This window comes from Onychostruthus taczanowskii, unplaced genomic scaffold (genome assembly GCF_017590055.1).
Source record: "Onychostruthus taczanowskii isolate IOZ18803 unplaced genomic scaffold, ASM1759005v1 scaffold41, whole genome shotgun sequence".
Classification (NCBI taxonomy): Eukaryota; Metazoa; Chordata; class Aves; order Passeriformes; family Passeridae; genus Onychostruthus; species Onychostruthus taczanowskii.
Genome location: NW_024501571.1, coordinates 2,121,606 through 2,137,523, shown reverse-complemented (window position 1 = coordinate 2,137,523; position 15,918 = coordinate 2,121,606). Strand labels below are relative to the sequence as shown.

The following is a 15,918-nucleotide window of genomic DNA, read 5'->3' as shown; positions in this document are numbered from 1 at the left end:
TCCACCTTAACCAGCAGCACATACCCTCTGTTCTGATCCCTAACATGCCGCAGATATTTAACTGCCATGTCCAACACCTTATTTCAGATGCAAGTATTAACTTGTGAAGATGTAACTGTTCTTAATTACTAACGATTTATATTATATCCATTCTTGATTAACAAATCAACAATTCCATTGTTCTGCTTCCGAATTTCTTTTCTCTTCCTCTCACAGATGAATAAGGCCACACAGAACTTGTCCAAATAGTGACCAGAGCAAACTGACCCAAGCTATCTGAACTGTATTAGCTGGAATGAATTAACCATGCAACAATTTAGTGTACATTATTCACATGAGGTCTGACTGAATTTTCCTTTATACTTGAATATATACATTACAAAATAAACAGTACTTTACTCCTGAAGTGCATCTGTCTCTCTCTTGACACTAAACACGCAGTGTAACTCTATAACCATTAAACACAAGGATAGAATTTTAACAGAATATCAATTTCTGACACCAGCATTTACCTCACCTGTGTTGCAGGTATCCTTCATCAGTCTACATCGATCCTTTACAGATGAAGCACTTCTCCCCAGGGCAGCTCCTATTGTGGCCCAGTCATTACCATGCTTTACTCTCAGCCTAAAGAGAAACATGCTCATTAGCATTATATCCAGTTAGGAAATTACCAAAATCTAAAATATTCACTAATAAAAACAGGATGAATGTGCAGTTTACAGGCTTAAAGAGAGAATGGGGAAATCACTTTGCTACTTCATTATTACTATTTTCTGCTACTTTTTCCTATATGTTTCTAGAAGCCTTTTGGACCATCTAAGCTGCAAAATACTTATAAAATGCACAGTATCTGTCTTGCAGGAAGATTGTGAGGCTTAATGAGTGTGTTAAACACAATATGAATGTTTAGATAAACAGCTGATTTCCATTCTGTACAGGTTCCTCAATGATTTTCAGGTGGTGTAGAGAGCACTTGAGAAATTTCAGTAATACCCAATGAAAACCCAGGCATCCTAGAATTTAAATTAAGCAAAACACTGCATAATCATGTTCATCATTTTAGCAATCATCTCCCTCCTTCACATGACAGCAGGCTGTTTAAAATGTTGAATCCATGAGTAGTTCTGACACATGTAGAATCAAAGGCACCTTGTGAACGACACAAACCAGCTCAAGTGGTCCAAACAAATCCATCAATGCAATGCAATATACTCCTTTAATTCCTTCAGTCCAACAGTTCCTTCCAGCGGCTCAACCCTGGAAATGTGCAGGAGGGGATAAAGTCTGCAGCCCCATCTCCTTGATCTACCAGGTTCACACTCCAAATTAGGCTTTTTGAGCTGTACTGATAATTTATGTATCTGTAATACTTCCTAGGGGGAGATCCTACTCTTGACCTGCCACTTCCTTTAGGAATAACCTTTGCTCAGATTTCGTAAGGAAAAGGAACTTCTATTTCTCATAATCACAGTATTGACTGTGCTCGTAAAAATCTGAAACTTTCCTAGTTACAACAGAAGCCTTGCTTTAGAACCTTTGCATTTTGTTAGGTAAGTCCTAACACATAGGTTAGGTGAACACATATTAGAAAGAGAATCTAAGAGAATCCAAATGTAGTTTCATTTTTCTTTAGATAATAACCATTACTTTTGGGTAGTGTTGGCACAGTCAAATTTATTTGTAACTCTTCAATGATTTCATATAAGGAAATCTTTAAAAATGGATCAAGCTACTAAATACAAACAAGGAAGAATGACCTTGTTCATAAGATAACTTACTCTTTAAGCTTTTCAATTTCCTCAGGAGTATACCTAAACAACAGGTAAATAAAAAGACATTATTTTATACAGAAAGCACACAGCATAAATATTGTTATTTCATTAACCACACAACGCACATTTAGCTACAAGAAGAGATTAGGGAATTTCAGCTGTAAGAAACAATCTGACTGAATACTTCAGAAGAATGTGAGGAACAAATGCCATTTTCCACATTAGTGCATTTCTAAGATTAACTGGTATAAGATTGCTCTCATTTGTCAGAAAAATTCCTCAATATCCATGATCTTACTCCTATGAACAGAATTAGAATTTTCTGCATTAGTCTTTCAAATAAACAGATTCTTCCTTACTGTTCCAATTCACCACCACTATAAGACTGACTTTCCATCAAAAAAGTATATCAGCACTGAGAAGATATTTTTAATTTTAAACTACCTTCAAACACTAAAGTATAATATCCTTTCTGGATAGCACCAGATCACTGCTTTAAAAAAGGGCAAGCAAGGGCATAAGGGATGAAGATCAATTACTTCCAGGTCACAGCTCTAGAAAAAGTTACATCTTAGCAGATCCATCCTTGTGTCCAAGTCCTGTCATCGTATCAGAATCTGTTATTCACCTTTGTTTTGGGTTTTTTGTCTGTTTTTTAAAGCTGTCATTGAATACCATCAATTGAACACAACTGTTGCCAAGGATGATCTATCAGAATTGAGCAGAGGTGATATATCAGCAAGATCTAGGTCTGCTTGGCTACAATTTTCTGTCTCACATAGAACATGTCAAGCATAAATACATGACCCTACTCATACCAATAAAACCATGCAGCATTAGAGGGTTTCATACTTTCCAACATGGTTTCTGTCATCATACATGCGAAGAACTCTTCTATAGACAGCAAAGAGAGGCCGATTCAGACCCCAAGCTATTGTCCTGTAGAAATCTTTTCTTTCATCTTTTGACATTTCAAATATAATTTCAGTGGCATCTTTTATCCCACGGGCCTAGAACAAAGCATTTAAAAAAAAAACAAACAAAAACAAAAACCACAAACAAAACACCTTAGATAAAGTCTCCTAGGAATCAAGAAGTAGAATACAAGAACTGAAGCCATTATTCAACTTTCTGTGTATCACAAATACTACAGTCCAAAACTAAAACTGAGTATTTCTGGATTAGCTCCCTCAAATACAAACCCTCGAACACCAGGTTTTGTTGTTTTGGTTTTTTTACGTTAAGAGTCCAGGAAGACACAGAAAGTCTAACACCTATCCACATACAATAAAAAAGTCTGTCCAATGTATATTTTAAGATCAGAAACTGAACCATCATATACAACATGATGGAATATGTACTGTGGTGGAATTAGTCTGGGGCCATACAAGGGAAGGTTGTCAAACAGTGCTATATTGATTTATTACATAATTTTAGCTATTCCTTATGCAAAAGCGATTTCTTTCAATTAAACTACTCTTCTTGTTCTGATGGAGACTCAAATAAATTCAATACAAAAACACTGCAAAGAAGTATAACAGTGAAGCTTAACTTCAGCTTAAACTAAGAATCGCTATATTTCAATTATTCAAAGCAGTACTAGAAAGCAGATACATGGGAAAAGAATGAATCAAATGATTTATCAGTAAGTCAGAAAAGTTATTTAGCTAGCTTAAAAAAGCTTCACTGTATTTAAAATGTAGTATTACCCATGAATGATTTTGTGGCAGAAACTTTAATATGTGTGTGGGCAGACACACTCTCTTCAACTAATACTGCGGATTTTTATCCCAATGAACACTAATTCAAGGCTTTTCTTTAAAACCACAAGTGAAGGATGGTGAAACTGCAATATCCATGCTATATATTCTCAGCTGTAAGGGCTCAGCTCAAATATTCTCAGCTGCAAGCCTACCACAAATATGATTTATGGGCAATTATCACTGTCAGTGTGTTCACCACATGCCCATTTACACTGAACTCTGACTCCAGTAATTTAAGGGGAAGAAAGCAGACACAGGCATCCTGCTACTACAGTACACAATCACAGACTTGACACCAAGGACGCCTGGAAGTTGCATTCAGTTCTCAGTAAGGAAACTGCTAGTGCAATTTTTTATTTTTTCCACCATCTTTAACAAAGGTTTTACGAATCCTCAATTTATAGTGAGAGAAAGAGATTTAACCATGTAAAATGTCATGTCAGGATGCTCAAAACAAGCTATATCCAGTACAAAATGAAAAGCAATGTTACATACAGGAAATGTATTTAAATCCTCTCCATTAATACATTTTTTCTTATGTATTTCAAATGGGTGATGATCATTCCTACAACAAACCAATCCAAATAACTTTTTGTGTATTCTGGAAAGTACTAAAGAAAGTTGGTTTCTAGCAGGAACTGCATTACCATATCAACGTGTAGGGAACATACTCTAAACATACCTTTAAATAACGCTCAATGTTACTCATCAAAATGTCAATTTCTTCCTTTGACCACATCCCTTGCTTCCACTTATGGCCTGAAAATAGAAATGACAACTAATTACTGAAGTAAAGGCCAGAAAAACAGCAAGAACAGAAGTATCTGAAAACATGACCCATGCTGCAATTAACAAGGAAAAGAATAATTTTAGCTACTAAAATATAACTAGCATTAATTTTAAACAGATGTTATTTCATAACTGACAGTAGCATTCAACTAATATTTAAATAAAGTGAGTCAGACCTCTCTTCAAAAACATCCCATTTTTAAAAACAGAACATGAACTCCTCTATGTGCTGTCAAGTCACATTTTCAGCCTTTCTCTTCAGCTGCAACTAGAAAATTTCTGTCTTTAAACTGACAGCTGAAATTTCCATGCACTCAAAATTATTCCAGAAGCTGGAACTTAAAATACAGCTTTAAGATTACCTGAGGAATTGGCAACAAGGTGGGGTTCTCTTTCATGCCTTAACACTCCTGAACATGAGAGTACTGCCACCTACTGTGTTTTTTGGAGACGTAAATGCTCCATTAAACCTCTTTCTGACAAGCTGGTCCCCATCTCTTTACTTCTTTTTGCTTTGGGAGTAATGCTCAGGGGTCACAGCCAACATAAAACCTTGTGGTGGGTCTTTTACTTCCCCAAATAAAAGTGGCAAGCCAACAGAAACAACGTTTCCTCTCTGTCTATGCTTTTAGTAACTACAAAGCCAGCTAAGCTTTAAAAGCAAATCCAACCAACTTTATTCAGAGAGAAAATTTCAAACCTTAAGTCTATCAATAAAACATTAAAATATTCCTACTTTAGATTATCCTTTTAATCCTTTTTTCCCCTTATGGTCATATAATATTTTTAACTGAGCTTATGCTGGTGTGACCCAGTTTACATACTGGTGTGTGCTGGCTACCTGCCCACCTCTGCTCAGAAAAATCAGGGTACTTCCTTCTCAGCCTGCTAATTACCAGAGCTGAGAGACAGAACACACCAAAGAGACTGTCTACTCAAATCCAATTACAATGAAAAGTACAGGCATTATTACTAATTCCATTGGAACTGGTGAGAGAGTACTCTTTCCCTGTGTCCCATAGCTTCAATCTCTTCCACAGTTACAGAGACAGAAAAATAATGTATTCCAGTAACTGTGATTCACACAGGTCCAAACCTCTGAACTGATTTAATGCTACTCTTTACATGGAATAACCTTTAATACCAAACTGTTTTAGGAAAGGACAGATATTCTGCACTTCAAATGTTTGTATATTCATAGTCAAGATTATCATAACCTGCCCACAGGTCTGGGAAGAAAGCATTATTAGGTGGAGACTGCTATAAAGTGATGAGCTCAGGCAACACATGCCAAACTCTGAGCTACTGTAAAAGAAGACACACAGTGGCATTCCCCCACTGCTATCTCTGTGACAAATCACAGAGCTTACAAGAAAAGTTCAGCCAGTAGAGATTCTCAAATATTTTTCTTGGCATATTTTACATGTTCACCTTCCTCAAGTTATTAATCCCTTAACTGGAATCAACAGATTAAGTGTAAGTGCTCTCCTTTGACTGGCTGACAATGACGTGTCTCTTCCTAAAGGTTTCTAACAAAAAGAGGGGCTTGCTTTGAACCGACTGAAAAAAAAAAATTTCCTCTAGAAAAAGTAGAAGTCAAAGTAAGAAAAACAGTAGAGGGGCTGAGGAAACCAGAGAGACAACAATCTTCATTTGACACTAAGTTTTTTTCTCTAGGTTTAGAAAGCCACTTCCCCTGTGGGCAGGAAAGAAAAAGAAAATCTCTTGAGTTCAGCAACTACTACATGATTGTACAGATATATTTGGAAAGGGAGGAATGCCCAGTGGGGTGCAAGTTTTAGGAGTAGTAGAGATTATTTCATTAGGTCCTGATCTGCAGGAGCCCTCTTCTTCTGAAGCAAAATTGAGCATGGATTTTTTTTTTTCCCCTTGGTGTCCCCCACCTCTGCTGCAGTTTCCCACCCCCTGACCAGGAAAACACAACTCTGTGCCCAGTCTGGGCTGGACACACAGCACCCACAGACCTTCTCTGCTGTGGACACTACTGTCACCACTGCAGGCAAGGCCCATCTCCAAAAAGACAGAGCAGAGACTACTTTATGCAACTTGCAAAATGTTCTGACATCTGGAATAGTTTACCTTTCTACAGCATGGGAAAACTGCATTTGCAATACCCTACCTTTATTGGTTAGAGAATCCTTATCCTCTTTGGTTGTGAACCAGGCTTGACTAACAGCTGATACTTCTTCATTGCCCATTGGGGAGATTTCATCCAACTGCTCATTCTGAAGAATCTTGAAAAGACCAATATGGAATGATATTCAGTTGTTTATATCACTTTACAATTAACATTGAGACATAGTTTGAAGGAAAATAAAATCAGCACACCTCATCACCTTGCTGACTGCTCAAAAGTGTCATGTCTTAAATATGGCACTGGAACAATCATCCTTCTTAAAACACCTGAGTAAGATTTAGCATATCAATATACAGATGTTGTGGGAATTAATTAGGTAACATTCTTCACCTTGTTTAATGTACAGTAAGTAAGAAGAGTCTCACTGGCTGTGGTGGAAACAGGACTATATCCAGCATCTCCAATCTAGAACTTTTAAACATGGTATACCCACAAAGAAAACTGCATCTTACTGTTAGGACTGGTGACACAATGAAGACTATTTGAGCATGTTATAAAGCTTAATTTATAATCAAAGAATGACAGAAATAACAGATAAACTTGTCTTCTATGCAGATCACAACAGAGCACATTACCAGTGGAGGGTTACCTCTATTATTCTTTGCAGTATTGCTCTTTGGCCAGTAATTTCTCTCATACATAAAATTATTCAGCTGTGCTTTCACAGACCAGCATTTTTACAAACAAGATCCCTGCTCACAAACATTCGTATCAAAGAGTCACAGAATCACAGAATTTCTAGGTTGGAAGGGACCTTTAAGATCATCGAGTCCAACCCATGTTCTAACACCTCAACTAGGTCATGGCACCAAGTGCCACATCCAGTCTTTTTTTAAACACATCCAGGGATGCTGCCTCCACCACTTCCCTGGGCAGATGATTCCAGCATTTGACCACTCTTTCTGTGAAAAACTTCCTCCTTAAGTCTAGCCTGTATCTCCCTTGGCACAGCTTGAGACTGTGTCCTCTGGTTCTATCTGTTGTTGTCCGGAGAAAGAGACTGACCCCAGCTCACCACAGCAACCCTTCAGGAAGTTGAAGAGAGTGATAAGGTCACCTCTGAGTCTCCTTTTCTCCAGGCTGAACAATCCCAGCTCCCTGAGTCGTTCCTCAAGTCTTATTCATTTACTAAGCATTTCTGACACTTGTTTCCCTTTTCATTTCAATTTAAATAAAGGCATACATCAAATAGGTAAATTTTGAAGTTTTAATGTACCTGAATCTGGGTAACAGTTCCTTCATTAATCTCATCTTCAGCTACCTCAGCGGTAGCAGTCATGGTCACCTCAAAGCTCTGATCATTTTCTGAAACTTCAGAATGGGTAAGTTAGTTGCATACTTAACTCCTGAAGCATTTTTTTATACATGCTACAAATTTTATAAATTGCTTCCTTTGAAGTGAAAATTTTGAAGAGCCTTATTTGGTATTTATTTGTTGACACAGTAAATTCTAAAATGATTATCTACTGATTATCAACTAAAATGATTATCAACTGCTTCTCTTCATAAAATTTAAATATGGATTTTGAAACCCTCAGTTTTATGCTTGACTACAACTATGACCTAATGTGAAACATAAACAAAATGTGTTTGATGCAAAAATTTGAAACTGTATTAATATTTCTTTTCCAGCCCTACCTCCAGTATTTTCCAATTAAGGAACAACATTCAAATCTTTTGGCTGCATGTGTTTTCCCCAGTCATCCTCCAGCTTCAACATGATAATGCCTTTATTTCTAAGGAATTTCCACCTAGTTTCACCAAATAAACAGGCACTCCAGGTACTGCAAATTGGTATTTTAACTTGATCTGGTTTTGTCTCCCTTTGGGAGATCATATTAAATTTTCTAATATTCAATCCATTTCCAGAACACTAATTCGGTATTCATCCTATATTTTTTACATCAATCTCTTTTACACGCATCTCAACATTACAAAACACTGAAATACTAACTGTCCTGTCTGATCATTTAAAAAACCCAAATCTCTTGCAGGAGAGCATCTAGTTGCTAATTTACTTATCCTTCATTTTATTCAATGCACCTGTGCCTGCAAGTCCCTAAACTACTTTAACATAGGCTTATTTTGCCAGAACTAATTGCTGCAAAACTATCCAAGGCTGAAAAAAATATAATACACAAATATATTAATAAAATTTTGAAGAAAAACACCCCATGCAGAATATTCTACTGTGATTCAAGAGTCCACTTTTAATCTTTGCCAACAGATATATTTGTGACAGGAGTAAATAAAAGAACTTACTTGGAACTGCAACAACAGAAATGCACGGAGTAGAATCATCAAGGCTTTGATCATCCTCTGATAAGCAAAGCCTCTTGTGTGGAGGTTCAGAGCTGTCTTCAGAGTCTACTTCATCAGCTTCTAACAACAAAAACACACCAGGTTACTTCCTGTAAGCTAAGGAGCCTTGGACAGAATTCTCAAAAAAAACTGGCCAAAGCAAATAATAGAAGCAAATGTTACAAGCTGGTTCATGCTTTTCTGCTGCTCAGGAACCTGGTCTGAGTTATGGGCAACAAGAGTCCCCATGCTTTCTTCAACATGCATTTTTTTTTTGAAAATTCCATCCACAGTATGTCAAACAAATCAGTCTACAGAAATTTGGATATGTGCTTGGTTCTAAGAATCCATTCCAACTGAAATAAACCACAGCAGCTGTATCTTTGTTGGGCACACACAGACAGTTTTGGGATTTACACCTAATTCAACACATTATCATTCTTTAAAACAAAGCAGAACAATTTTCAGTAAGCTGCACCTGAGTAGCTCACAGAATTTATGGGCAGGCATGTATGGTGGTCAGATGAATCAAAATAAAGAAGAAGAAAAAATATTATGTAAAACAATTCTATACCATTTTGAGGGCAATGAAGAATTAGGTTCCCTTCAGTATCCTGAGTCAAAGTCACAGAGTTCACGGTTTGTACTGTCACTGTGTCAGACTCTTCTTCAACTGTGCTCATACTCAAACCTGAAAGAGCAACACACAGATTACCCTTCTGCAGCTGGACTCCACTTGGACCATAATGCTGCTTCCATACCCCACACAACCAGCACAAAATCCCACAGGGAACGAGCCTGCTCTTTCACATGACAAATCCACAATTTCAGACATTCACCTACCTGTACTTTCCTGCACACATATTGCACAGGGTAAAACCAGATAGCTTTAAAGTAACTTCTCCAGTTAAAAATAGTACCTAAACTCCTTACTAGGAGGATTTGCAATCTACTGATTTCTTTTTTTTTTTTAAACACAAACCTAGGCTATTACTTTTTCACCATTTCTAAATTCTTCACATCTGATGATTTTGTCCAGTGTTTTGTTCCACTGTCAATTTAATAATTTTGCTATTATAGAACTGAAAGCTAGTCAGGACTGACAAATATTTTTCTAGTGCCCTATTAGTCACAGCTGCCCTATTTATAGACTGCCAACTTGCAGAGTTTTATTCTCCTTCCATGCATATAATTAAATGTGAAACTTGCGTTTTTTTTCTTCACCATTTAAACAACAAGAGCAACAGAAAAAATATTTGCAAGCAATTACCAGTACAAAAAGTAACTGAAAGAATAAGTAATCCAGGATAAGCCATACACATTGAAGTTACAGAATTAGGGCAATATAAAGTGTCTCTGATAATTTCATTTCCACTGTAAAAGTACTGCAATGAAATATAAAGTTTCTAAGAAATTCTATGTAAACCACCAGCAGTAATTCTGAAATAAATCAAAGCAAAACCCCACAATAAAATTTTTATCAAATACAAAGAGATGCAACTTCTGCTGCTGCAGAAGCTAAATGAAATCACATCTAAAATATCCAGAAGCTTTATAAAGATTTCATCAGTTTTAAGCCTGCTTTTGTTGACTTTGGCAGAGATTTGTAAAAAGAAAATATAATCTATTTCTCCTTTAACTGCTCAGTTCTTTTTCTGTCTTTACTCATATGTCAACAAACACAAAAAAATTATTTTTAACTTTTATTTTGAAGCCAAAATGCTGTAAAAAATATCTGGCTATAGCTTTAGAAAAAAGAAATCACAAATACATTACAAATTATCCATGTACTAGGCAGGGATAGCTATACACCCACAGGTAAGTGGAATTTACAACCTGGATTTCAAATTCCCTGTACAATGTTAACATTGTTGCGTCAGCAGGAGATTATTTAATTTTTAATCAGAAAACATGTTCTTCAGTATTGAAGATCCCCAAGAGAAGTGTTATCCTAGAAAGATAAAACTACTGCCAGTCCGTGTAAAAAACTACTTCTCACCTCTCAAGCTTGTGGAAGATTTGGCACATCTTTAAGCACACACAGTGACTGATTCCTCAAATGAAGTGATATTACCCTTCTGAACATGTAAAAAACTTCAGATACCACTGACATTTTAAATCAGAGGGTTCTCAAACTTACTTTCACATCTACCATCAACAGCTCCTTGCCACATGCAAGTGCAGGAGGGAGTAACTTCCTTGGATTCATCTGCTGCTGAGTTTTACAGCCTGTGCTCTATCCTTCACTTGAAGCTGCGTTTGCTGCATGGCTGTAATACTGATTTTAGGAACCCAATGAGGCATCCTTAATGCTAAAACATGAGGGAAGACATCCAAAGCGTTACAGCTAAATTAGCAGACTGCAACTTTTTCATCCCAGTTTTAAGTTATTAATTTAGCTTTTCGGGAGTGAATAAACTGGGCCAAAATAAACAGATTCTCTTTTTCATGTTCATACACTTTCTGAGTAAGTTTTACTACAGGGATTGCTGTAGGAAAAAACCCTGAAGTTACTGGAAATGAGGTGGAGGATTCTTCCTTAATTTATGTCAACTAGTTGTCACAACATTTATTTTTCTACAATCAGTTGAAAGCACCCGTTTTTCACTATTTTAGAGGCCTGAAAGACATGAGATTTATAAGACACATTACAACAGTCATTTACTTCACCTACAGCTGTTCTGAAAGCAGTGGAAACTATAGCACCATCCACAGCAGAAGACAGAGCAGACCATTCCTTCTTTTTATTTGAAGACTGATGAAAATTGAGTGCAGGCACAGCAAAGCTGTGTTATTGTTTCAGGAGTTACTCAGGACTTGATGAAAATCAATCTATATATTTAGAGGATTTGGCTACCAAATAAAAACCACAAGGTAATTAATCCCTCTGCATTCCCTGCCTTGCTCATTTGCAAGTTAGGTGGAAACAGGACACAGCATAAAAGGGATCTATCCATCCAAATATGGCATTCCAGGGATGGGGAGGAAGCTACGCCCAGGATCAGTAGCTGCTACCCTGGCATTTCCATGCAGAGCTGTAACAGGATTTACCAGGCAGTGGCTGAGGCAGCACATCTGAGAGCACCACTGACTCCTCTGATCAAGCCACACTTCTGCAGCTCTCAGCTTGAGCTCCCCCGAATTGCAGAGCACCCCAACCTGACACCAGGCACTGCACTTTGTTCAAGGACCTGTGACTTCCCACAAAACATTCCTCATTTTAACTCCTGGATGGAGGATGGGTTTGTAACTCCTCGACTTCCCAAAAATGGTTTAAGCCACCTGTAAGTGCAGGCTCTCCCAAAAACAATAATGATGCTCTGTCTATGATACTCAAGATTTAATGTATCTTAAGTTTTTTGAGTAAAGGTAATAACCTTGACCAAGCCTTGATAAAAGAAAAATGTGGCTCTCTTTTAAAAAGAGCCACATCCTTGATTCCCATCAACTTTAATCCATATGGCCTTGGATCACAATTGAATACTTGAGTAGAAAGAACATGAGGAATGAAGCCAAAGTCAAATGCATATTTTGGACACTATTTTTTTATTCATTAGATCATACAAATACAAGAAAACAGAAAGAAAAACCAACCAACCAACCAGGTTCTTCCAAGCTATATTTACCTCAGGACAGGGGCACCAAGCCATTCATACATGAATGAGTGACCAAAATCAGGAATAACTGTGGTGGTTCTTTTGACTGAATAGGAAACAATCCTATTCTGATCTTACAAACCTCATTGTTTCACACCTAAACAATGATGTAGCTACCAGGTACTCTGAACATGCATCAGACATGTCACACTCAGAGGGAGCTCAGTGGCCAAAGCCCAGTGCTGCCGCCTGAGCCAACACCCTCTGATGCCTTCCCCTGATCCTGGCTGCAGGGACACTGTGCCACTGTGCTCACCCTCGATCCATCACAGCACGGAAGCCAGAGCTGTGGTGAACAATGCCAGAGGTTTTGGGATGTGCCACAAGAATTCTGCTCATTACACACACCTGCACATCCACACATCTGCTCCTGCAAAAGCCAAATGCAAATGACAGCCGTGGGTTATTAATTAAAAGCTGTGAGAATTAGGACCTGAGTAGCCTCATCACCTCCAAAATATCACCTTCTTTTCACAAGTTCGATAGGTGTGCTTTTGAAAATGCAAACAAGTTTTATTTTAAATAAAAGGCTTACTTGAATTTTAAATTAACAAGCCAAGGTTTTTCTTTAATCCTTTACAGAAGTGCCAATCCATCACTAATATTTCATGTTCTGAAGGAGGATGTCAGCTTTTAGGGGAGAGAACAGTGTTGGGTAGACATGCACCAAAAGCGTGGGTGCCATAATCCATAATGAAATAGCACCTTAGAAATCAGTGTCAATTCAATAAGCATTTTTTTGCCTTGTTGGATTTCTGTTTTTATTTACCAAATTCAACACTTTTTAGAGCAGCATTACAATTTCAAACAGGTTTCAACATGCAGCCAAAGAAGTGGGAAAATACTTTCTCTACAAGACTCATTTAATACAGATTTCCAATATAAGTTTTCCACTAGAGCCACATAATAGAGTTGTTCTTATTTATCTAGGAAGCATGCAGCAGAATTATGGCAGAAAAAAAACCCTACAAAGCTGATTTTACACCAAACTGAAAAAAAAAATAAAGAAGTAATATCCTAATACGAAATTCCTTTAATTCTAACTAACTATCATCAGGCAGATGGGTTCAATTATTCTGTGGGCTATAAAAATTAAGCACTTCTAACAAACAGTGTTTTTACTCTTGCAGACAGAATTCTGTTACTGCCTCTAGTTATTAACCAAATGTTATGTCTTTAGTGGACTGTTGTAAATCTTAAAATTTCTATAGTAAGTTGAATTAAAGGCTATGTTCCCTGAAATGGGCAATAAGTATGTTTCACTAAGTCCTGTAAAAAGCAAAAACTGAAGATTATTAAGAGAGATTTCCAGTTACTGGAACATTTAACTGGAACAATCCCATGGAACACAACTGGATTTCGAGGCATCTCTTCAAGACTAACATTAAGGAACCAAAGTCATTACAGGACCTCATATTTTAGGAAGTCTGAATGCTTAGTAATTCAAACCAAGTCAGTACTTCCAGTACATTATCAGGAGTTTCTATTATTCAACTAGTGCCAGAGCTGTTATGGTAATATTCAGTGAACCCCCCTTCCCCAACTTTACTCCAGACCAATGGGATTCTGCTCAAATTTAAAATTCCACCACACAAAAATTTTCTCTAACAGCTGCCAACAATGGATACAAAAAGGAAGCAAACTGGGCAGACACCAATCACAAGGAGCCAGGGACCTGAGTTTGGGGCATACAAGGATTTATTAATCTGTATCAGCACAAGACTAGAGTCTTGTAGATACAGTTGCATCCTACTCATCAGTGGTACTTTGAGAAGTGGGCCATCACTGAAACAGAATATATGGGAGACACAATGGGACAGAGTGTTCTCATTTACATTGATCCAAATTTGGCAGAACTCCATGAGTTTTAGCCTGTCCATTGAAAGTTTAATAAAAAGCACTGAGCATGCTTTAAATGTCACACAGGGGAAAAAACCCAATACAAAACAAAATAAAACCTATGTCCTTGCTATTTCAAAAGAAATAAACACAGAAAGTTTCAAGTTATCTTTTTCAGGAATTGGCTCTTGGGCACAAGGCTATGGCTATGGACAGAAATTTTCCTAAGTATATGTACTAAAATTCTTTTCCCTTCACGTAAATCCAGTTCCATGATAAGCATTTCAGTAACTTCTCCACCTTTATAAACAATGGGTAGAATTTCATCATGCAAGAAAAATAAGAAAAATTATCCTAACTGTAAGCCTGATAAGCAAAGAGAAGTCTTTCTTGCTTTCTGATGGACAGATAAGCACGGAAATGATGCTCAAAAAAAAGGAGGACATGCAAAACACAGCAGAGAGATCTTTGTCTCTTATATGGCCACTTTTTATAATTTTGTGTGGTTAAGACAAAAATCAATATTTCTGGGCATTCTCCTGAAGGAGTTATAATTAATGCTCAATCTTTTCAGTAAGTCATAAAACATCATAAAGTTGTTTATTATTATTATTATCATGTGAAATGATGTAAATGAAAACCAGAGTGAGATGTGTCCATGTCAATGCAAAACCTGCGTCTCCTGGTTTTGCAAAGGAATTCTAACTATGCTGTCAAGAGGCCAACTTACATCTGTAGCCAGAGCAGTGCTGGCAAACAAAAAGCATTTTCTAGATTACTTCAACTAACAATGGCCAGGTGGGGTTGAACAGTGCAACTCTTTGTGAATGAATACATGCAAATACTACCAGTCAGCTGAAGAAATAGCTGGTACAAGTGTAATACACTTCACCATGCCCACGGGCACAACCAAGAATAAAGAAATAAAGAGACATTAAAAAAAAAAAAAAAAAAGTGGGGAGAAAATAGGCTTTTCCAACGGGAATCATTTATTTTGGCAGAACAGAGTATAGATCTGGTGCAGAAAATCCTGGTACCGCCCTAAGATGAAAGCCCTGATCTTGGCAGAGTCGAACACTTCAGATCCACTTGCCCTAAGCAACCTCAAATCACAAATCACAACTCTCGCTGGGAAAAAGAAAAAAAAAAAAAAAAAAAAAAAAAAGAAAAAAAAAAGAGCTTATGAAACAAAACAGATAAAACCCAAAAGCTCGGGATACCCCAAGCGCAGACCCAGCGAGAGGAAATGGAGAAATTCAAATGCGATCGTGTAGATGGGCCCCTTATTAGAGACATCCAGGTATGGGGGAGGCAGTTAAAACCACAAAAAACAACAATTAAACAAAATATTAAAACATAATAAACAAAACAAATGCGCTGGCCGGCCTCCCCTTGCCCTGCCCTCCCCAGGGAGCCGGGTTTGGTAATTTCCCGGGCCGGTCCGTCCGACCGCTTCCCAATTTCACTGCGCGCAGCGCTCCCGCCGCCCGGCAGCGCCCCGGGAAGGCGGGGAGCCGCGGCCCAGGGCCGGCCCAGGGCTCTCCCAGGAGAGCAGCCGGCGGCAGGCAGCGGCCCTGCCCCTGCCCCGGCACTGCCCCCGGGGCGGCGGCTCCGGGCCCGCCTCAGCCCCAGGTCGG

The 15,918-nt window shown here is 37.9% G+C and overlaps 1 protein-coding gene across 2 annotated transcripts in view; it reads right to left on the bottom strand.

Annotated features, from left to right (window-relative positions):
• DMTF1 (cyclin D binding myb like transcription factor 1) overlaps positions 1-15,918 on the bottom strand; it is a 29,826-nt gene that overhangs the window by 13,574 nt on the left and 334 nt on the right. For both annotated transcript variants that reach the window (XM_041413380.1, XM_041413381.1), the window contains exons 2-9: positions 9,361-9,477; positions 8,748-8,867; positions 7,702-7,796; positions 6,468-6,582; positions 4,221-4,297; positions 2,628-2,785; positions 1,782-1,814; positions 518-627 (exon numbers count right to left, since the gene is read on the bottom strand). In XM_041413380.1, coding sequence (XP_041269314.1) covers positions 518-627; positions 1,782-1,814; positions 2,628-2,785; positions 4,221-4,297; positions 6,468-6,582; positions 7,702-7,796; positions 8,748-8,867; positions 9,361-9,469 — 817 coding nt within the window. In that variant the 5' untranslated portion in view covers positions 9,470-9,477. The remainder of the gene's footprint in view (positions 1-517; positions 628-1,781; positions 1,815-2,627; positions 2,786-4,220; positions 4,298-6,467; positions 6,583-7,701; positions 7,797-8,747; positions 8,868-9,360; positions 9,478-15,918) is intronic.